Source organism: Hyaena hyaena, unplaced genomic scaffold, assembly GCF_003009895.1.
Source record: "Hyaena hyaena isolate Hyena2069 unplaced genomic scaffold, ASM300989v1 scaffold_37, whole genome shotgun sequence".
Classification (NCBI taxonomy): domain Eukaryota; kingdom Metazoa; phylum Chordata; class Mammalia; order Carnivora; family Hyaenidae; genus Hyaena; species Hyaena hyaena.
The window spans coordinates 3,196,736-3,219,194 of record NW_024080669.1 but is presented as its reverse complement, the minus strand read 5'-3'; the positions used below and the strand labels follow the sequence as shown (position 1 = coordinate 3,219,194).

The 22,459-nt window shown below is 56.8% G+C and overlaps 1 protein-coding gene across 9 annotated transcripts in view; it reads left to right on the top strand.

Moving 5' to 3' along the window:
* CEP164 (centrosomal protein 164) overlaps positions 1 to 22,459 on the top strand; it is a 66,431-nt gene that overhangs the window by 33,494 nt on the left and 10,478 nt on the right. For 7 of the 9 annotated variants that reach the window (XM_039229308.1, XM_039229307.1, XM_039229304.1 and 4 more), the window contains 10 exons: positions 2,957 to 3,355; positions 4,329 to 4,409; positions 7,207 to 7,290; positions 11,681 to 11,766; positions 12,378 to 12,467; positions 12,687 to 12,854; positions 15,333 to 15,470; positions 18,032 to 18,250; positions 21,623 to 21,742; positions 21,824 to 22,040. In XM_039229308.1, coding sequence (XP_039085239.1) covers positions 2,957 to 3,355; positions 4,329 to 4,409; positions 7,207 to 7,290; positions 11,681 to 11,766; positions 12,378 to 12,467; positions 12,687 to 12,854; positions 15,333 to 15,470; positions 18,032 to 18,250; positions 21,623 to 21,742; positions 21,824 to 22,040 — 1,602 coding nt within the window. The remainder of the gene's footprint in view (positions 1 to 2,956; positions 3,356 to 4,328; positions 4,410 to 7,206; positions 7,291 to 11,680; positions 11,767 to 12,377; positions 12,468 to 12,686; positions 12,855 to 15,332; positions 15,471 to 18,031; positions 18,251 to 21,622; positions 21,743 to 21,823; positions 22,041 to 22,459) is intronic. The other 2 variants (XM_039229302.1, XM_039229306.1) reach the window with 2 other exon arrangements.

Below are 22,459 nucleotides of genomic sequence, written 5' to 3'. Positions count from 1 at the left end.
GCTTCCTGGAAGATGTGATACCGTGAGGACCAGTGGGAGTTTCTCAGGGTAGATGGAGTGTGCGCGCGCATGCTAAGAAGGTGCATGGCATCTCAGGAGCAGCGAGGAGTCTCCCTGCAGCCGGGCCCTGGCAGGTGGCTCTTGAACCTTGGGGGGGCCCCCAACCACATTGGGGTGGGTGCCGAGGATGCAAGTTGTTCCGTGCTGTGCAGAGTGCCTTCGTGGAGGAGGAGGCTGATTGGGGCCATTGTGACCGCCCTCTGAGCTTCTTCCCACAGCAAGGCCCTCGAGGGAGGCTGGGGGAGTGACTTGGTGGGGCACAGAGGGTGACCGTTTGCTAAATGAAGTGAAATAACCAACTTAAAAAAAAGAAGGTGCACGGCACAGAGCAAAGGGGCACGTGTTTCTCCACAGGCAGGACCAGGGGACGCCTGCAGGGTGGGGCTGCCCGTGACCCGAGAGAAGCAGGCAGGGGCTGGGCGAGGAGCCCTGGGCCGTGTGAGGGGACGCGGGCTTTATCCCGAAGGCCATGGGTGCTGCTGTAGCCTGACCCTCCTTTGTCCCCTAACCCGAGGTCTGTCGCCGCCTTCTCTTCCTGAGATGCCCATGGCCAGGGTGGATTGGCCCTGCTTGCTCATGGTGGAGTGTGGCTGGCCAGATACCCCTCCCTCACCCCGAGAAACTCCCACCCTCTGGGGGTCCGTGGAGCCCCTCAGAGTGGGCACTGAACTACTGAGTGCTGGCCGCATTTGCGGGGATTGGGAAGGGAAGGCCTGGCCTCACCCTGCGTGTGTTTCTCTTGAAGGGGAGCGGCCCCTTTCGGCCCTTTCTCTGAGCCCAGAGTTCATGGCCGAGTTCTCCCACGCTCCAGCTACGGATGCTGGGAGATGGGCAGCACCAGAGTGTACCCTGCCCGGGCACGAGGGAAGCCGCCCCCTTCTCTCTTTCACCTGCTTTTCTCCCTGGGACAAGCCTGGGGCTGATGACACTCTGTCCAGTGCCCCTTGCTTTGGGCAGCAAAGGCTCAAAACCAGGGCTACCAGAGACATTTCACTTTTCTCCATTCTCAGCTGAATTCCTTGAGGGCAGGATCTATGTCTTGTTGGTATATGGGTTCCCAGGGCACCATCTGGCACACAGAAGGCACCCGGTGAGTGACCATGTACGACTCACAATAAGCTATTCGTTAACATTTCTGGAACACTTAGAGTCTGCCAGGCACCGTTCTCAGTTCTTGAGCTCACTTAGTATTAACTCATTTAACCCTCCCCAAACCCAGTGAGCTAGGCCCTCCTGCATCCCCATGTTTTAGAGGAAGAAAACTGAGGCACAGAGAAGTTAAATCATTTGCCCAAGGTCACCGAAAGTGTGGGGCCAGGATTCGAGCCTAAGCAGTCCATCTCCGTCTCCGAAGCTGAGCTTGAGCTGCCCTGCTTCCCTGCCTCTCTGCTGTCCTTGGAAAGTCTGAGTTGACTTGTCCGTAGGCTGCTAGACCTGCAGGCGGATGGTCGTGCCTTTGGGTTCAACAGATGCTTTGACAGACAGACAGCGTCTGGAGGCTGCGTTTAGGGCTTCTCTGGGGACCACTGGGTTCTAGTCGTCAGGCCCCTTGGTTGAGTCTCCAGGGTGAGGAACCCGGAAGTCTAAAAAACTCCCACTCAGAAGTTCCTCACCCTGGCAGCCCCAGTGGGGTTTTCTGGAGGAAGGCTTCTCTTATTTCAAGGAAGGATTTGTTTGTTAGCCGGCTTTAAAGGTTTTTCCTAGTCTTCCAAAAAAAATTTTTTTTAAGATTTATTTTTGAGAGAGAAAGAGAGGTGCAGAGTGTGCACAGGGGGAGGGCAGAAAGAGAGGGAGACAGAGTCTGAAGCAGGCTCCAGGCTCTGGGCTAGCTGTCAGCACAGAGCCCCAGTGCGGGGCTTGAACTCACCAACCATGAGATCGTGACCTGAGCTGAAGTCGGTCACCGACTGAGCCACCCAGGCGCCCTGGTTTTCCCTAGTCTTGAAAGCGAGGTTTGTGTGTGAGAAACAGGGTGTGGCAGCTGGAGAGGGCGCTCCCTTTGGGAGACGCTGCTGAGGGCATCACCGCAATGACAGCCTCCAGCTGCAGTACCTTGACCCACCAGGCTCAGGCCGAGGCCGTGCTTGTTGACGGAGACAACAGGGCACAGGGCAGGAGCATTTCTGCCCGATGCAGGCTCTGGCGTGCCGGCCAAGGCTGCCTCAAAACCGGGCCTGGCCTGTGGCCTCGCCTGTCCCAGCCCCCGGCCCTCCCTGCCTGGCTCGGGTCACACCTGTGTTCCGAAGGTCTCCCAACCCCTTCCTCCTGCATAGCCATCTTCCCCCCACCCCAGTACATCTTCTCTTGGCTTCTTTCTGCTTCTCAGAGTGGGCAGTGCCCCGGGCTTGCTTGTACAAGGGGAGGCTTTAGGGAGAGAGCCACCCTCATTGCTATTGACGAAGGACACCTTCTGCCTGGTTCTCCCCACCCCCTACCACCCGCCTTTTAAAAATGAACAAATCGAAACTTTATACTTTGGTACTTTTTTCTTTCATGTGATTTTCCATCATCATCACCATAAATACATATTGACTTTTTAAAAAATAAATATTGACTTCTGAGTCTGCAGCCTCATGATTCGGCTAATGGGGCTGGGACGAGGAATTTCGTACTTGGGAACACGACTGTTGGTGATGGAGTGCAGGGCACTGGTTTGCCAGCCTGCCAGTGGTCGGGTCTGGTTGAGTGTGTGCAAATCAGCACACACACTTAGATTCAGCAGATCTGGAGTGGAACGGGGAAGTAGCTGCTGGGGTGTTTGATAACCATTGGTGTCAGAACGGGAGCGCTGGCCCGTACGGGTCAAGGAGTGACAGCTCTGTCTTGTTGCCAGTCTCCGAAGTCATTTGGTTAACTCTTGACGCCTCCTTGTCTGACATGGTCTTCTGCCGCCCAGGAGTCTCCAAGAACAAGCCAGCCAGAGGAGAAGGGTGCTTCTCCGGATTCAGAGGCTGCCGGGCCCCCCACTCCCGGCAAGCTCTTCAGCCAGGATGCAGACAGCAGTCTGAGCGCTGCCGATGGCCCAGGGCAGCAGGGAAGAGGGGCGAGCGCCTGGCTCCTGGGGAAAGAAAAGGATGAGGAGAGTGACCCCGGGATGCCCATGAGTGGGGTGGACCCCAGGGGCAGTCCGCCTGCCAAAGCCAGTGCAAAGGAGGCCCCCGAGGCCCCGGCGGATGCGGGACAAGAGGGTTCCAGGACGGAGGCGGAAGGAGGCACCGAAGGAGGAAGGAGGCGGAAGGAGGCGCCGAAGGAGGAGGCCTCTGTCCGGAAGGAGAGCAGATCAGACGCGAGCGAGGTAAGGCCCCCGTTCCCTGGGTAGTTGCCCTTTTCACCCTGAGCTGCCCCCTGAGCCCCATGCAGATCCCCGCCCCCACATCTCCATCACTGAGGTGGGGAGCTTCGAGCGCGGGCCCTGCAGTGGGCTGTTGGCATGGCCAGAACCCTTCGTTGTGACAGATCTGCCCAGACCCAGCAGGCAGCCAGATCCTGAGGGAAACTGCAAGCCTGCCCCCGTTAGAAGTTCAGGGGGGAAACTGGCCTTTCCATCGGCACCCTCTCGGGACGTTCGTGTTCTGTCCTGCTCCCTGCTCTTCCTGCCTCCCCGTTGAGCTTCTTGACACCAGCCCAGGGTGGCTGCAGCCTGTGTTTCAGTAGAGAGGGGAGGATAGAGGAGGGGGTGGCGGCCACTGGGAGCACTCTTCCCCGGGATCGGTCCCTTACGTTTCCAGAAGGCTCCTCTCACCGATGGCCTGGGGCCATGCTGTGGCAAGACCAGGCAGTGACACGGAAGTGGTTCCCAGTGCCTGTGGCGTCTTGGTAGTCCGGCCCTTAGTCCTGCTCCTCTTCCTGGTAGATGGGGAGGGGGCTCCTTTAAAGGGCGTTAAGCTACTTCTTGGAAAGGATGCTCTCATTCTGTTTTCAAGGACGGCAAGAAACCTCCTGCCAGCTTTCTAACCATCTCCCCTCCACTTTGCTTGGCTTTCCTTCCATGTGTAAACCCTTGCTGACCCGAGTCAGAGCGTGGCTGGCCATCCAGACTCAGCTCGGCTGGGCTGTTCAGCCTGAGTGGGGCAGGGGCCGCTGTGTGTGTGTGTGTCCAGAAAGGATGGGAGGGTCCACAGCCCCCTTTTAGGTTTTCCAGAAGAGGTGGGTTTTGGTTAGCTGTCAGTCCTGCGTTGGCACCTTGGCCTGAACGGAATTCCCTGGGTGGTGATCCCAGCCCTCTGTGCTGCGCTCTGGGTGACCTCTCTGTGGGTCTGTTTCCCCAGGAGTCAGAGATTAATGAGCATGTGAAGGAGCTGCAGCTGTCCGACTCCGCTGCTTCTGACCCCAAGTCCTCCCTGGGCCTGGTGAGTGGGGGGGGGGGGGGGGGGGGGGCTGGGCAGCAGGGTGGGGTGGGGAGCTGAGATTTGTGAGTCGCAGCTCATCACTTTGCCTGCTGCTACCAGGTATGAGGGTGGGGAAGTCAGGATTCGCTCCTGGATCTTGTCTACCTCTGGTTTCTCAGCCTGTTAGCTAAGAGTGAACACTACCTACTTCACAGGTTNTGTGGGTCTGTTTCCCCAGGAGTCAGAGATTAATGAGCATGTGAAGGAGCTGCAGCTGTCCGACTCCGCTGCTTCTGACCCCAAGTCCTCCCTGGGGGGGGGGGGGGGGGGGGGGGGGGGGGCTGGGCAGCAGCGTGGGGTGCAGAGCGTGGCTTTGTGAGTCGCTGTGCTTCACTTTGCCTACCATCACGCAGCTTGAGGGTGGGGAAGTCAGGATTCGCTCCTGGATCTTGTCTACCTCTGGTTTCTCAGCCTGTTAGCTAAGAGTGAACACTACCTACTTCACAGGTTTGCTGTGAAAAGAAGGTGAGGCAGAGAATGTAAAACCTTAGCCTATAAACATCAAATAGCTATAAGCTGTCATTACTGTTTCTTGTTTCCGCAGTGTGAATTGTCTGGGAGATATGTGATCTAGAGCCTCTGGGCTGTAGCAGAAACATTACATGAGTCTAGGAGGTTAGAGACGGTGTGTGTGTGTGTGTGTGTGAGAGAGAGAGAGAGAGAGAGAGAGGGAGAGAGAGAGAGAAATACGTGATCTAGAGCCTCTGGGCTGTAGCAGAAACATTACATGAGTCTAGGAGGTTAGAGACGGGGTGTGTGTGTGTGTGTGTGTGTGAGAGAGAGAGAGAGAGAGATACGTGATCTAGAGCCTCTGGGCTGTAGCAGAAACATTACATGAGTCTAGGAGGTTAGAGACGGTGTGTGTGTGTGTGTGTGTGTGTGTGTGTGTGTATGTATGTATGTGAGAGAGATATGTGATCTAGAGCCTCTGGGCTATAGCAGAAACATTACATGAGTCTAGGAGGTTAGAGACGGGTGTGTGTGTGTGTGACCACCGAGCAATGGCAAGGCGGCCCGGTCCTAAGGCTAAGAGGGCCGCTGTGGTTACATTTCCAAAGAGAAGAAAGACATTGTTCTGGAATGTCACCAGCCGTGGTTGCTTTGTCCCGGCCCTTCCACCCAGCCTGCTGCGTCCTGGCCTCGTCTGCCAGGTCTGTACCTACGGGGAGTAGTGGAGGGTGCTTTTTGGCAGCACCTCACCTCTGGAAAGCGTGCTCCATCTGTTTGGAGGAGGCGGATCAAAGGAAAGGGATCAGTGGGAGAGGGTCAGGGATGAGCAGTAACGGTACGAGGGGGTGCGGAGGAATTAGCAGGCTGTGTGCTCCAGCCCCTCGCTGAGCCAGGGGCTTAGGAGGCAGATGGCAGCTGCATTAAGTGGAGTAGGACTCAAACGGAAAGGAAAATGTCACCAAAAAAGAACACCCCCAAGCTAGGAAGGGGAGGCGGAGAGTCACTGTTGGCAAATACCACCACGAACAATAGGCGCGAACAATAGGCGCGTCACAGGACCCCTCGAGGCAAGAGCTCCATCCCCTGTGTGGGAGTCACCATGTGGCGAAGTGTGCCCGTGAGCATTTTTCTCCCCTCTGGGAGTGGGTGGAGGAGGCCATGGGCAGCAGGGCCAGGCCTTGGCTGGGTGTCCTGCCCCGCACCAGGGCTGACGACAAAACCGTCCCTATTAGCATGCTGTCAGGTAGCAATCCTTCACTTGACCCAGCAGGGCTCTTAGGCTCCAAAGGGTCAGGATTGTGGTCCTGTGGCAGCCAAAGGGCAGCGGGGAGCTGGCACCTATGTGGGCACTTGCTGCCTGTCCCAAAGAGAAGCCTGCAGACAAAGCGCCACTAATAAAGCCCCCTTGTCCTTTGGGGCTCTGGGGTAGGGGGAGAGAGCAAGCTGTGAGGAGCCCACCGCGCCCCGTTTCTGTGCTGCCCACAGGTCTTCTGGGTGCTGGGGCCTCCCTCCTGGTACCCTGGTTGGCTCTTTCCTGGTGCCCAACTAGTCCCGCGGTTGGACATCAGGAGGGAGAGACAGCTGGAAGGTGACATGCTTTGCAGCATGTGTCACACACAGCTTGGGTTTTGGGGTCTGCCCAGGGCACATCTGACCACCGGCCCCACTGCTTATCAGCTATGTGACCTTGGGCGAATTGCACGTCCCCTCAACCCTGCTTCCTTATCTGTGAGATGGAGATAAGAGTGTCAGTCTCACAGGGTTATTTTTTCCTCCGTGGTTTTATTATGAAAAAAAATTTTTTTTTTTAATTTTTGAGAGAGAGCACGTGCACATGTGCGCGTATGGGTGGGGCAGGGGCAGAGAGAGGGAGACACAGAATCCAAAGCAGGCTCCAGGCTCTGAGCTGTCAGCACAGAGCCCCACGCGGGGCTCAAACCTATGAACTGCAAGATCGTGATTTGAGCTGAAGTCAGACGCTTAACCAACTGAGCCACCCAGGTGCACTAGGAAATGTCAAGTGTACATAAAAATTAAAAGAATTGTAGAATTAATACACACATACTCTCCACCTAGTATGTCCCCTACAGTGAACGTTTTACCATACTTGCTGTATCACATATCTTTCTAGATTAGTCACAGTGTGATTTTGAAGATGAGAATAATCACTAGATGTAAAAATGTGTAGCACGTGCCTGGCCCATAGTGGGCCCCTTTCTGGAAGGTTGGGGGGGGAGCGGAGAGGCCATAGTGGACGCCGACAGTGACGGGCGGGAACAGCGCTGACCTCCCCCACCCCTCTCTCTAGGACTTCGGTTTTCGCAGCCGGATCTCAGAGCACCTGCTAGATGCTGATGTGCTTTCCCCAGTCCTGGGTCGAGCCCTCTGGGAGGTGAGTCTCTCTGGGTGCTGGGTAACCCAGAGCCGCGTCCTGCCCATTCTGGGGTGTGTTTCTGGGAGTCCACTTACTTCTAGCTCAGTAAGGCATGGCCCGGACTGTGTGTGTGAAGGCCTCCCAATCATTTCTGCTCTTTGCCGCTCTGAATTGAGTTATCTTCCCTGCCCCCTGCAACATATGTTTATCTGTTTGTCCATTTGTTTAGCAACTGAGGGTTGACCAGTTTGCTCAGGTGCAAAGCACTGTAGAGACTGTGCATTTCAAGGCACGTGCCGACCTGGCCTGTTCAGCCTCTGCAGCCCCATCCTCAGAGCACTCGCCACGCACGACCGTGCCCACCGAGCGCTCACGGTTCCCAGGGCACACCGTCCACCTCCTTCACTGCACTGCCTGCCATTTGGCTCCCCCCTTGGTCCCCAGCCCTTTCTTGGTCTTGGAGGCCCACCTCTGATGTCACCTCCTCCAGGCAGGATGAATTGGTGGATTTCCATTGCTCTGGCTCCAAACTCGAGCCAGTATCAGAATCCTGGGAGGCTTTAAAAAAAGACAGATTTCTAGGTCCTGCCTGAGACCCAATGAGGCCAGTAGCCTTTTTTGGGGGACATGCCACTTGGCATAAAGAAGTAGCAGGGCCTGGCCTGGATATGGTTCTCACGAGGCACTCTCTGAGGCAGACAGCCCCGGCAGAGGAAGTCCTGAGCTATAACCTATGACCAGGGTATTGGGGCACCAGGCAGTACCAGGCGCCCAGGAGGGCTGTCCACAGAGCCCTTCGCCAGCCTACGTCTCCAGTTCTCTCCTGTCTTCAGGCCATGCGCAGGTGGAGCCAGGAGGTGGAGCTAGAGGACCCAGTGGCAGCCCTTGGTGGCTCTGGCAGCACCGCGGGCCGGTGTGGCCCCCTTTGTCTTTTCTGCCGGCTCCTCCTCCGGCCAGGGCCAGGGCAGAGGCTTAGAACTGAACTCAACTAGTTCTTACTTGCTGAAAAATTTTTATGCTTTTAAAAAAATATTTATTTATATTAGACAGAGGCAGAGCATGAGCAGGGGAGGGGCAGAGAGAGGGAGACACAGAATCCAAAATAGGCTCCAGGCTCTGAGCTGTTGACACAGAGCCGAGTGCGGGGCTTGAACTCACAAACTGCGAGATCATGACCTGAGTTGAAGTCGGCTTAACCGACTGAGCCATCCAGGCGCCCTCAACATTTTTTTAATGTTTGTTTATTTTTGAGACAGAGCATGAGTGGGGGAGGGGCAGAAAGAAAGGGAGACCGAGAATCGGAAGTAGGCTCCAGGCTCCAAGCTGTTAACACAGAGCCTGATTCAGGGCTTGAACTCATGAACTGTGAGATCATGACCTGAGTCAAAGTCAGATGCTTAACTGACTGAGCCACCCAGGTGCCCCTTATACAGCTTTATCGAGATGCAGTGGACATAAAAATTGGACATACTTAAAATGCACCACTAGGTAAGTTTTACCAAATGTACGCACCTTTCAACCGTTATCTTGACTACGGTGATGGTTTGAAAGGCACGTAAAAATAATGGGGGAGAGGGAGGGAGGCAAACCATGAGAGACTCTTGAATGCTGAGAACAAACTGAGGGCTGATGGGGGTGGGGGTGAAGGGAAGGGGGTGATGGGCATGGAGGAGGGCATTTGTGGGGATGAGCACTGGGTGTTATATGGAAACCAACTTGACAAACTATTAAAAAAAATAAAAAGAAAATTAACATAAATTAAAATTTAACTCAATAAAAAAATAAGACATCAAATATGCATTGTGCTGCATTTTGGGGATGAAAGCATTCATTTGTTATGTAAATGAAAATAAATTATAACCTATTTAAAATAAGATAACTATAATGAATTATGAACATGAGTTTTATAATACATTACAAAAGTGATCACGAAGTTATTTCAAATAATAGAGAAGGCCAAAGTCTTCCATTTCCTGCAGGCTTTACTCCCACAGGTGGGGACTGTTAACAGTTTCCATGCACACTTCTTGTGTGCCTTTCTAGAAAGTTTTCAGTGTACATACAAGTCTGTGTCTGTTTTCTGCTTATCTTGTTCCTCCCCACGGAAATTGGGATTGTGTCACAAAAAGTGCTTGGCAATATACTCTTTACACTAGAGAGCAGTTACAGAATAGGCCCTTGACTTATTTCTAAGTTATTTCCTATTCCCCTTACTCTTCTTACTGGCCATGTAGCAGTATGCTTTCTGAATGTACCAGGATTTATTTAGCCGAGGGCTAGGCCATGGACAGAAAACCCTGGAGCTGAGTTAAGAGTGGAGAAGTGGTGTCTTGAGCAGTGTTGGGCCAGAGGCCTCGGGTGTGCTGGCTGTGTCCCCTTTCTGAAAAGTCCTTTTCTGGGGCAAAAGGATCTGGGGATCAACCACCACTCTCCTCCAAGGCCCTCTGTCTGGGCGCTTTCCCAAGGTGGCCCCTTCTGTCCGGCGGGGGGGCTTGTGAGGTTTCCAGCAGGAATAGAGATGAAACAAGTAGGAGGCAGACGGACTTGGTAGCTCATCCTTTCTGACCAAAGGCTCGAGCCCCCCATTTTTATTACGATCGCCCCACTTTGTTATCTATTTCACATTGGAGTTTGTTACATAGATTGGCCTGTGTGATTTTTTTTTTGTTGTTGTTTCCTTGAAAGTGTGAAAGGGAGCTGCTGGCAAGCTGGCTGTGATCTGTAGGAGAGGAAGGCTGGCAATGCCAGCCGGGGGTGTGTGTGTGGGGGCGTCATCTGCAGGCTCTGCCCAGACCGCTGCGGTGTGGAGTGGCCGTGCCGGCGGGGAGTCTCGGCTGCAGGCACGGCAGGTACTCCCAGGCAGCCTCTCCATTTTTAATGTAATCTGGGGGAGCTGGCTTCTAGTTCAGGCCCTGCCCTTCCTCGCCCATCCAGATGGTCGAGTCGGCCACAGCTGCTGGGGCTCCGGCTGCCAGCGGAGAGGCGTGGGAGGCCGTGGGCACGGGGCTGGGGACACGGCAGTGTGCCAGCCCGGCCGGAACCCCGCTGGGGAAGATAGAGTGAGTTGTCTCCTGCCCTGCCTCTCCTGTTAGCCCTCGCGTTCCAGAACAGATGGGGCACCTGTCAGTGTGACAGAAGGAGTACGGGCCCTCAAATAGGGACTGGCGCTGGCACAGCTGAACGTTTGTGCCTTAGGCCAGGGAGAGGGGCAGAGTGGGGACAGAGGCGCTGGCATTTGTGGCCTGCCTTCTCTGGGCCACGAGTCAGGCTTTATGCACATGATCTAATTTAAGGGTCACCTCGAGCCCCATGAGCTGAGGTTTATTGTCCCATTTTATGTATTAGTTTTTTAAAAAATGTTGATTTATTTTGAGAGGGAGAGAGAGAACATGAGCATGAGAGGGAGAGAGAGAACATGAGCAGGGGAGCAGCAGAGAGAGAGGGGGAGAGAGAATCCTAAGCAGGCTCCACGCTGTCAGCACAGAGCCCAGTGTGGTGCTCGATCCCACGAACCATGAGATCACAAGCTGAGTTGAAATCAAGAGTCAGACTCTCGACTGAGTCACCCAGGCACGCCCCTACTGTCCCATTTTATAGTGGAGACAGATAGACTCCCCAGCTAGGAAGTGAAAGAACAGGAGCTTGAGTCTAGGCCAAGTATACTGTTAGCCCCCGGGGCCCCACCCTTGCTGAAAATGTTTGAACTTAGGAAGAACAGCTTGCTAAATTTGCCTAGACACCCAAGCTTTAAAATGAGATTGGGGGTTTTGTTGTTTTGGATGGATGATCAGTCCCTGACTGGGAAGAGGGCATCCTTGTCTACTGATGGGACCTGGGTGCTTGGGAGAGCCCAGAATGGAGCAGAGGAGCATCGTGTCTAACTCCCTTCAGATGCCCAAATGCTGCCCTTCCTGTCTGGAGTATAGCGCGCTCTCGTTTCAGCGCATCCCCATCCCTCCAGGGTCCTTCCTCGTTAATGTGCTTGGCCGCTGCCCCACTTCCACCCCCAAACTGCCATCCTCTGGAGGTCCGCGCCTCTGCGGATTCGGGGTGTCCACGGACGTCTCGGCTTCCTCTTTGCCACTGCCGGTGAAGGATCCGGTGACAGGTGGAAGGGTTTTCTTTCTTGTACAAATTCTTTAGCCTCTGGCTTCGGGCTCCGCACGCAGTGCCTGTGGCATCTGGCTTATCGTCCCTCAGCCAGCAAGGCCAGCCCTGGAAGTGGCTGCGAGCCTGGCGGCTTAGCCAGAGCTGAGTAGATGGGCTCCTCTTCTATGTCCCGGGTGGTCCTCAGCCACTCAGCAGCACCTCTCAGTGCGTCCTCCCAGGCCCGACTGTTGGTCGGAGGCTTAAGGGACCCACATGGACACATCTCCAGTACATGCTCACCTCTGCTACTTGCCCACAGGCCCAGAGGCTGGGGAGAGAAGACAAGGACGGCAGCCAGTCCAGCCAGGATGAGCCACAGAGCAAGCAGTGCAAAGGCCCGGACAGGTACCGCACGTGGGGGGCCGCCCTCGGTGGCCTCGGGGTGGTGTGCACCGGGGCGGGATTCCGGGCTGTGGGGCGCACGGCCCAGTGTGCTCCCTCCTGCAGGTGGATGGGGAGCGGACCGAGGCCTCGCAGAGTCTGTGTGTGCACGCGTGCGTGCGTGTGTGAGCACACCCTCTGACCGTGCACTGAGATAGGAGTGCGGGCGCATCTGTTGGGACTTTGTGCACCGCTTTGGCCCAGGCTCTGTCCCTTCACTAGAGTGGGCTAAGCTGTGTGTGTGCCCGGTCATGGGCCAGGGCTACAGGAACTTGTTAGAGGGTCAGCTGCTGCTTGGAGCTCCTTTGAAGAGAGAGAGAGAGTGACAGACAGACTGGGAGGGAGAGACCAGGGCTTCCCGCCGAGGCCAGGGCCTGAAATGAGAGAAGGAAGGGCTGCCGCCCTGGAAGAGGACGCAGGCCGACCTCCTGCTGCTTGCACCCTGAAGAGCAGTCTGCGTTCCTGCTGGCTCAGAGCTGCAGCTTTGTGCGTTCTCTGCAGTCTGACCATTCCAGCCTGGCCCCTCTCTTTCTCCCTGTTTTCCGCTCGGCTTGTCCGTCGCTGCCTGGCCTCAGTGATGGTGAACGCTGGGAGCAGACACACCCGCGAGGGGGCCCAGCTCGCGCCCCTGGGCCAAGCAGATGCGGTGCTGGCTCCCGGGAGGGGTGAGTCTAGCCCAGGCGAAGGGAGAGCTCAGTGGGGGGTTTCCCCTTCTTGCTTCTCTGGCTGTCTTGGCCTCTGTGGCTCCCCGTGGATGTGGGGCCGCGGCCGGGGCCCCGCCTGGGAGGGGGAGTGCACCCAGGTGCGCATACCGCACCGGCCAGCCCTCTCCCTGCTCCCCAAACGGCGGGGCCTGACTCTGCTGCTCTGGCTGGTCTGACCAGGTTGTCTCCTCCTCTTGTGCCTGGGAGGTCGCTCCAGAGTCCCCTCTGCAGCCAGGCCACTGAAGAAGGGCCTCCGGAGGCCTCTGAGGGGCGGCCCGAGCAGAAGTGGGCCGAGGAGCCCGGGGAGGACTCTGCCGGCAGCCCCATCCCAGTCGGGTCCCTGAGGAGGTAAGGGGCCCTGGAAGCCTTCCAGGCGTGCAGTTGTGTGGGGAGGGGTGGGGGTGGGGGCGAGAGGGACTGGCAGGGGTGCCTGGAGAGGTGAGAAGCCGGGAGGGTTTGCAGCCTAAGCAGCAACGTCATGTTTCCACTTAGGGTCCCATGTGAGCTGGAAAATGAGGAAATGTGCTCCTTCCTAGTCCTCAGTCTACAGCTAAAATTGGTGTGTCCTCCAGTTAGGGGCGCCTGGGAACTCTTGAACCGGGAAGCGTCTCTTAGACTGTCCCCCACAGGGGCTGCGCCGTGCCGGTGCCGGTCCCCACCTGCCAGTGCTCCCCACCCCTCCCAGCAGTCACCCCGCTTCTGGTCCTTCAGCAAACCCAAGCAGAGCCCCGTTGTGTGCTGGGCCCTGGGGTGGGGGGGCAGGTGCAGAGTCCTGGGCTTCCCTGAGGCCAGCTGAGAGGGCCTTCGTGCCCCAGCCCGGCCCAGAGCCTGGTGCCCCTTTGCCGGACCTTCTGTTCCCCTGCCGAGAGGAAGATGCTGGTGTCAGAGCACGTCCAGCTGGGATGAGTCACTGGGGGAAGCCAAGCAGCAGCGAGGCTCAGTCAGCAGCCCCCGCCGCCTCCCCCGCTGCGTGCCCAGCGGCTCCTTGGGCACGTAACCCTGGTGGTCCACGTGGGCCTGCCTCTGGTCCTCAGTGTCAACAGCGTGGGAAGGGGCGGGTGGGGGACAGTGAGGCCCGGATCAGGAACCTCAGCTGGGGCCACTTCCCCATCCTCATCCCGGCCCTCTGACCTCGGATGGGCGCGCTGGGGGCCTCCCGCCTTCCTGCTGCTTTTAACACAGTTGCTTCCTCAATGCTCTCGAGGGAGGAGACCCCAAGCCTGCCTGCCACCCCCGAGACGGGCAGGGAACAGCGCTCTGGGGCCGAGGAGCCCGAGGAGGCGGCGGTGGCGGCCAGCCCTGCCGTGCCGGCCTCCCCAGAGGTGTAAGGGCCGCTGTTCGTGTCCTGTCCTCCCCTGTGTGTGTGCGTGATGGGAGTGCCCACCACTGTCGGGTGGTCGGGAGGGGATGCTGTGGCCCCTGCCCAGGGGGACCAGGCGAGGGGAGATTGCATGTACCCCTCATTTGTTGTGTGGCCGCATTCACTGATCCGAGTGTGGGGTTGGCCAGGTCCCCGGGGCTCCTGGTCAGGGCCTGAGGTGTGGAGGCAGAGGGGCGGGGCCACCACTTGGGTTAGCAGGAACCCGGTAATGCTGTTTTCCCACTCTGCCTTGCACTATTTTTGCTTTCTGAGAAACATTTTATTGAGGTATTTATATATTTGAAAGTACGTAAATCTGAACTGTCCAAGTCAATACACATTTACACAGATCAGATGTAGAACATTCTCGTCCCTTCAGGAAGTTTCCTCATGCCCCTTTCCTCTCAGTCCACCACCCCAGGTCATTGTTCTTCTGGCTTCCGTCCTGCAGATTCGTTTTTCCCATTCTCCAGCCTGCCGTAAATGGAGTTAGGTGGTACTGGTATATGTGCTTTGGGCCTGGGTTCGAAGCTCACCTCTGTTGTTACACTAGCACTTCTAAGACTTGGAGATCAGTGAGCTTTCCTCCTCCCGTTTCCTCTTCCCCTCCCACCCCTTTTACAGATGAGACTGAGGCTCACAGTGAAGGGATCTGCCCAGCGTCACGGGGCTGGTCGGTGGCATAACTAGGACAAGGCTCTGGTCCCGGCAGCCGTAGACTTCCGACTCGGTGTGCCGCCGCTGCTCCTTTCCCTGCATGGCGGAGAGGGGCCGGGGCTATACCGGTTCTCCCGTCTGTGAACTGAGCGGTACAAAGGGTCATGAGTCCTTGGGATCCGGGCTGTTGTGTAGAGACCGTTTCACGTACTGGTTGCTCAGGCAGCGTCACCGAGAGCTGGCAGCGCACGTGAGCTGATGGCTCTTGTCCTCGCCACAGCACCGCAGGGTGACGCAGGGAAGGGGCAGCCCCATTTTTCAGGTGGTGACAGCTCTGACCCTGAGGAATCACCTGGCTTTCCCAAGTATCCTTGGGGGCTGAGGACAGGAGGCAAGTGTGGTTCAGAGACAGGACCCTCTGGGCGGAGGTCAGAGGGCGTCTTCCTGGTGCCTCCGGGAGGGAAGCTGGGCAGCCAGGCTCCCCCCGGCTGTCTTGGCTAGTGAGTCCCCTTTCTTTGTGTTTCTCCTCCCAAACCAGCGAGGCCACCCCGGCTGCGCCTCAGAGACACGTTCCTTGACCGCCAGTTTACACAGCACCCTTAGGAAATGTCTTCCCTTCCTTTGCTGAGTCTTTTCGGGCCCTGTAGCTTCCTTGTCGTTCGTCTTCACAGCTGCGTTTCTGTGTTTCTGTGGGGAGAGGCCCCGTGTCTGTCTCGTTTGTTTGTACCTACGGGGTTCTGACGTACGGAGGTGACTGAGTGATGACAGGCCAGCGCCGTTAAGGAAAGATTCATTACTTACATTTCCAGAGAGAAGAGGGCGCACCATGCCACGCCAGGCCACGTGGGGAATGACCAGGGTGTGTCAGGTGGCAGAAGAGGCGAGAAGGGAGAGAACGGCCTGGAGCCTTTGTCGGTGTTTCCGCAGGAAGGAATGGGCGAGGCAGGGTAAGTACCTTGAGTAGGATTGGACAGTTTGAAAGATTTGGGTGGGCTCCGGCTGTGGGGGTGGCCCCCCAGTGGCCTGGTGTGAGTTATGTAAGCAGATGCTTGCGGTCTGGCCTCTAAGGGGGATTGGTTGGTTTGCATATGAAAGACGGTCTTTCGTGTGTGTGTGTGTGTGTGTGTGTGTGTGTGTGTGTGTGTATTTCATGCGTATATATTATTTCATATATATGAAAGACGTGTTCTTTCGTATAGAGTTGGCTAGCCCTGGGAGGGCCAGTCTCTCTGCCAGCAAACTTTTAAAGGTGTCAAAACATCATCATCATCAAATTACACAAAATAAAATTTAAAAAACCCATGATTCATAGAGTCCGTCACCTTTCAAGATGTTGTCAAGCCGGCTCAGAAGGAGTTAGGGGCGGAGGGTGGGCCAGCAAGCGCTGTGTGGCCAGAAGGCCTGGTCTGGGGCACGGGGGTTGCCTCCCCTTGGCAAGCCCAGCCTCTTTCCTGAGGCTCTTGTAGAAAGGGGGGTGAATGAACGAAAGCCCGTGGCCGAGCGTGAGAGGGGACAGGATCTCTGTGCGGTCGTAGCAGATGCGTGGCTTTCCGAACGTTCCGGGTGCCACAGCCGCCCTCCTCCCCACTGCCTGCCCTCCTTGCTCCTTCCCTTCCTTGTCTTGCACTGACTTGGTGGCCAGCCTGACGTGATCGTGCCCACACAGAGCCTCCCTCTTGGCTACCAACTGTCGGAAACTGGGTCTCACTGACGCTGACACCCAAGGAGCGGCCTAGAAACCAGACCTGCCTCTTCCCCTGGAGGCTCCATCCTTCCAGTCGTCTCCTCAGTCATTCAGGGCACCGTCGACTGCCTCGGCCCTATGCTGGGCGTTTTGGATCCTAGAGCTTTAAAACGGGGACACAGAGACAGAGAAGAAGCCTGCATGCCAGGTGTGCAGGCGCAGCCGCCGGCATGTGGCCTGGGCACGCGCCTCCACGCCGTCTGAGGCCCCATCTTTCCACAGCACCTGTCCCCAGGGCTCCATATAGCCACGCAGCCCACAGGGGAGAGAGACATTACAAAGGTACTATCTCAGGGAGAAAAGATGTTTCCAGCCAAGTCTGGAAATGAGTTGGAGGGTTGATGAGGCGGAGAGCTGGCGGGGGGAGGCTCTTCCTGAGAGCAGCGCTCTCAGAGGAGGTGGCGGCCACATCTCGCATCCGTATCATTGGGGCTGTGTTAGGGGGGTCTGGAGGAGAGCCGGGAACTAGAAGGGGGGGCCAAGGTGGGGTTCAGAGCGGAAGACACTCGAAGGCACAGCTCAAGGCCATTTCCAATCTGAATTACGATTTTAGGAGAGGGGGAAGGATAGAGCTTTTTGGTATTTCAGAGATGTCAGTAGCCTTTTATGTCTTCCTTCCCTCTCTGGTCTCGAGGGGCTGAAATGGAATTCCGAAGCCCTTGTTCCCTTCTGCTGTTCTAATCCAACCCCACCTGCTGCCTCCCATCTGCTGCAGTGAGGGGGCAGGGGGTGCTGCACCCCCCGCAGGGGCTGCCTCCCCACTGCAGCTCCTGCCTCAGTGCTTCCTGATGTGGACCGTGCCTACACACTGCTGCGGCCGTCAGGGCAGCAGTGCTTGTGAGGCGAGACCAGGAAGGGTGAGGCATTTAGGAAAGCTGCTCTCTGGGACGTGAAATACTTTTATTCTGTTGATGCTTTCATGGCCTTGAATGTTCTTGCGTGTCTGTCTGGGCATTTCCTTCAAAAACCAGAATACAAGCAACATAACCACCTTGTTACCTTATAGACATCTGTTTAACCTTTATTCCTCATCTCACCACCCACCTTGTGCATCCGCGTCAGCTCTGAATTTCTTTTGCCCATTTCCAAACCTTGGGTTAACTGCAGGCAGAGGTAAACGTGGCATCATCGAGGAGATGTGGAGCGTGGCGCTCCCGGTGCACTCTGGCCACACTCTTCGGCTTCGGGAGCAGCCCCCTAGGTGGCGCGGCACGGGATTTCCTGGTCCTGGACGCGCGTGGACTGCCGTGGGTCCCAGGGCCAGGAGGCAGGCTGTGGCCCCTCCTGCTGGCTCGTGAGCGTTGGCCTGCGTGCAGTTTGGGAGGCAGCCGGCAGCCTCTGGGCGCGTCCCACAGTGCTGGCGTGAGCCTCAAGTAGCAGGCAGAGCCCTCGGGGGGAGACAGCCGCAGGGCTGTGAACCATCCTGGGGGAGAGCCCATCAGGGACAGAGCTTTGGTCTTTCCCTCTCGCTGCCAGCCCTTGAGCCACTTCTTGAGGTTTTCACTTCGGGCTACAACCTACCGGGTCCACCGAGAGCCTGGTACGGGCCACCCCCCTGCCTGGACAGCCACAGCGAGGCTTGCCCTGTGAACTAACGCTGCCCGGGTCCTTGAGGGGCAGCCTTCCTGCCGGCCCTTGCGTGACCTGACTTGCCTGTGTGATTGCTGCCCCCCCCTCCCCCCATTAGGATTGCGTGTGTGTTCCGTGTCTGTATAAAAGGTGGGGTGCTAAGGCTAGCCAGGTGTTGTGCCTCCCCCTTGGTAGGCGATCCACAGAGCCCGCGGCTCCCCCAGAGCAGGCTTCGCCCAGGGCCCTGGAGGAGGCCGTGGCCCGGGAACTGGAGCAGGACCGGAGGCGGCTCCTGGAATCGAAGCGAGAGAAGATCCAGCAGCTCCGGGAGAAGCTGTGGCAGGAGGAGGAGGAGGAAGAGGAGGAGGAGGAGGCGGCCCTCCAGCTTCACCAGCAGAAAGAGAAGTCTCTCAGGTCCTGCCCCTGCCCTGATGCAAGCTGCCCGGGTCTCGCGGTGACGTGGGGAGGAAAGGACACCCTCCTCCCTCCCGAGACCCGTAGCACCGCCGACACTCCTCCTCGGTGGCCTGTGTGGAGGAATGGGCTCCCTGGTTCTTCTCTTTGGGAGGGAGGTGGGAGGCGTGATAATAGTGGGAGAAGCTGACGGGCTTTTGAGAGATTACACGGGTCCATGTGCCTTGTATCTGCTAAGTGGTTTCATCCCGAGAGTGGATCTTGTGAGGTGCTGCCGTCGGCCCGGCCCCGTGTTATAGGATCTGCGAGGGAGATGAAGAAACTGAGGCACAGAAGGATTGTTGGACTTGTCCAAGGTATTGGAGTTAATAAGCAGTGAGCCGGGGGTGCCTGGGCGGCTCAGTCGGTTCAGCGTCCGACTCTCGATTTCTGCTCAGGTCACGATCCCAGCGTCGTGGGATTGAGCCCCACGTGGGGCTCCGTGCCGATCATGGAGCCTGCTTAAGATTCTTTCTCTCCCTCTGCCCCTCCCCCTCCCTCACGCTGTCTCCCTCTCTCTCAAATAAGTACGTAAATAAAAAATGCAGCAGAACCGAAGGACCCAGGCAGTTTGTCCCTGGGCCCTGTTTTCTTAACCAGTCCATCGCCCTGTCTCTCGGTCATCAGGGCCCTGTTAGGACCCAGCGAGGCTGGAAGCGACCACACGGTACGGGTGTGAGGTGCTTTTTACCAGGACCTGGAAGTTTCCGTTTGGGTTCCTGCTCTTTGTATCACTGGCTGGGAGGCCCTTAACAAGTAAGACACTTAGGGCCGGGCCGGATTGTGCAGATGAGATTGTGTGTACCCGCGTGTAAACAAGCTGGAGGCTGTTTTCATCAGGAAAGGCCGTCCAGGGCTGGCACGGCGGCTTCAGCGTCACCAGGTGCCTGCTGGTCCTTTAGTCTCTCAGCCACCTGAGAGCTGGTTACTCTCAGGGTCCAGTGCGGCTGCTGCATCCCCCCATGGTGTCTGTGCTGCCGGCAGGGAGAGTAGGGCTAGAATACGAAACGGGTAACCTCCAGCTCATTCCGTCCCTTTTAAGGCGCTTTCTTGGAAGCTTCACCCAATAACCTCTGCTTATTCTTTTGAGGCGTTTTCCTGGAAATTGCACTCAATAATTTCTACTCCTATCTCATAGGTTACTTCTGGCTGCAAAGGAAACTGGGAAATGTAGTCTTTTGGGCCTCTTTACCTGACGGAATGAAATCAGGGCCCCTTTAGGAAGGGAGCTTGGGAGAATGGCCACTGACAAGATGATCAGCAATCTACCATAGGCCCACGAGGGGACAGGTGCCATAGACAGGTGTTAACATAGTCTTCACTCACTCGGCAGTGTAGCTAAAGGGTGAATCTCTTCCTCTCGGACAGAACATCCCAAAGTGGCAGACTTATTTTTAGAGCAGACATAACAAAGAGAGTATAAAATGTGTATGCTCAGAGAAACTAATAGAAAACCCAGCACCCAGCTACCCAGAGGGCTGGGGGCAACCTCTCTCATTAGCCCAGCACAGGATCTGCTGGCCCAGGGTCTGTCCATCCTTCTGTCACCCCTCCTGAGTCCCCTCCTGGGCGGCATCCTCCTCTTCCAGCCAAATGGAAATTGGGGCAAGGGCCTGTCCAAACAGGATAAGATTTAGCTCATCTTGACAGGCAGGGCCTAGGACAGAATCCTGGCTGTGTTTCCCTGCCGACAGACTAGGCTTCTCCTCTCTTCCTGGCCACCCTGGGCCTGGCCGCCTGTGCTTTCCATCCCTCGCCAAACCCCCAGCTCCAGAGGGGCATCCTCTTAGGTTGTGGTGAAGACTCCACATGCCAAAAGTACCTGACTCAGGGCCTGAAACAGTAGTTGCTCAGTAAATGGCAGCTCCTGATCTTGAAATCTGTGGTCTCCGTGGCCGCCACGAAGCGATTTTTCTGTAGGCAGTGCCTTGTCAGACTCGCTACGAAATAGTTCATTGTGAGAACCCTGTTTCTGCTTACACGTGAGCCTTTCTGAGGGGTGGGGCTGCCTCTGCTGGGAAACTTCCACTTGGTAGAAGTTTCTGGAAGCCAGAGCCGACCTTGTAGCAAATAACTTCTTGAATGAGAAAGCAGGCAGGAAGACAGGCAGGCTGACCCTTAGTTTCTTTAGTCATAAAATGAAGAGATTGAATTTAGTTGTGAGATAAAGAGACAGTTGTAAAATGAAGGCCTTAACCTGTCCAGACCCTCCCCGCTCTGACATTCTGTGGTGCTACGTGTGAAATGGAGCCATGGGACAAAGAGAAAGGGTTTCTGGGGGGGATCTAGAAGGGAGGATTTTATTTAACTCGAATTTTCTATCAGGATGGAAGAGGGCAGTGATGTAGGTAACTTCAAATAGAAGACGACCCTAAGTCCTTTTTGGCTTTGGAATTCACTAGGAAGCTTTTCTAAGAAATTGTCTCCTGAACCGTGTTTCTCTTAGGCTCGAATTCCCTGAGTGGCCTGCACACAGCCCCCGGTCATGTGGGGGCTGCGTGGGCAGGGGGATGTCAGCCCAGAATGAAACGCTTATTGTCGTTTGTCTGTAAAAGATTGGTGCCTGCTTATAAGTTTGGGGCTGGGTGAGCTGTTCCAGTTTGGCAGACACGTACGGAGCACCTACTTCACGTCAGCTACTGCTGCTCAGTGCCTCGGATACTGCCGAGTGTACGGCCCGATTCTGCCTCTGGCGAAGCTCCCAACCTTGTCTGGAAAACAGACCTACGAAAGATGGATTATGATGCATGGTATAGAGCGGTGAGGGATAAGGAAGGGCTTCCTCTACAGGGCGATGGGAACACAAGGGCTGATCAGTGAACTTGGAAGGAGTTGGAAACTTCTCGGAGAGGAGGGGCCTGGGTGTCGGTGGCAAATATGGGTTTGTCAGGTAGAAGAGGGGGTTCTGGGGAGAGGTGGCGGCCTGAACTCCCGGAGGCAGGGAGGAGTGTGGTGGGGTTGGGAGGCGGTGGCTGCTCTCCCGTGGCTGCAGCAGTGGGTCAGGGCAGTGAGGGGACCTGGCACCGGAGCCAGGCTGGCCTCAGACTGTGTCTGTCCTGGAGCGGATGCTGCACCGACGTGCGCTTCTAGGCAAGGGGGGGACTCTGGCAGAAGTGCTCTTCTGGGATCAAGCAGCCTGTCATCTGCTTCCTGCGGCAAAGAGCGGGTAGAGTTCACAACCCTCTCTTTATCTAGGATGTATTACAGGGAGGCAGCAGGACCCGGATTTAGGAAACTTCGCAGACAAGCCGCGGCCTTGTAGAGGCTGGGAGTCAGGGCTTAGGGCTAGAAGAGCGGTTCCTCCAACAGGCTTGCCTTTCTTTCTCTCCCCAGTTCCCTGAAGGAGCCGCTGCGCCAAGCCACCGAGGAAGAGGAGACTCGGATGAGAGAGGAGGAAAGCCGGCTCCGGGCCCAGGCGCGGCCCAGCGCAGAGGCCGACGAGGGCCAGGGCAGGTAAGGGCACACCGCCAGCCTCCCGCCCCATGCGGTGCCCCCCGGGTGCCCAGGCCTGGCCCATGCCCTCTGTCTGCGCAGGGCCGAGCAGGAGGCTTCCCTGCAGAGGCTGAGAGAAGAGTTCGAGTCTCTCCAGAAGGCCGAGAGGGCCAGCTTGGAAGAGAGGAACAGACGGGTGCTGGAGCAGCTCAGGGAGGACATGGAGGCCTCGCAGAAGAGACAGCAGGCGGCCCTGAGTGCCAAGCAGGACAGGGCTCTGCAGCAGCTGAGGGAACAGCTGGAAGGGGAGAGGAAAGAAGTGAGCCCTTGGGCTGCCTGGGGAGAGGCCGAGTGCCGGGCTGGGCATGGGGGGTGGGGGGCCAGGCACAGAGGAGGTGTTCAGACAGCAGGCGGGCTGTCTGGGGCCACCACCCTGTGTGGGCCTGGCTCTGCACGGCACAGGGGAGGGAACGGCGGGCGTCCAGGGCTCCATCCGGGGTCCGCAGTACCTAGGCATGGTCAGTGACCGTGAAGAAGCTTGAGGGAAATGGCCCGTGGATTTGGGACAATTTCATGACTGAAAGAACCCAGACCAGACCAGGGGTTCTGAGACCAAGGTGCCCTGTCCCTGTCCCCGAGGGGCAGCTGTGATGAACTTTCATCTCTCCTCAGAGAGGTTGGCACACGTAGAGGAAGGTCTCCTTCGCCCTGACTCCCGGGCCTCCAGTCCTGTCGGCC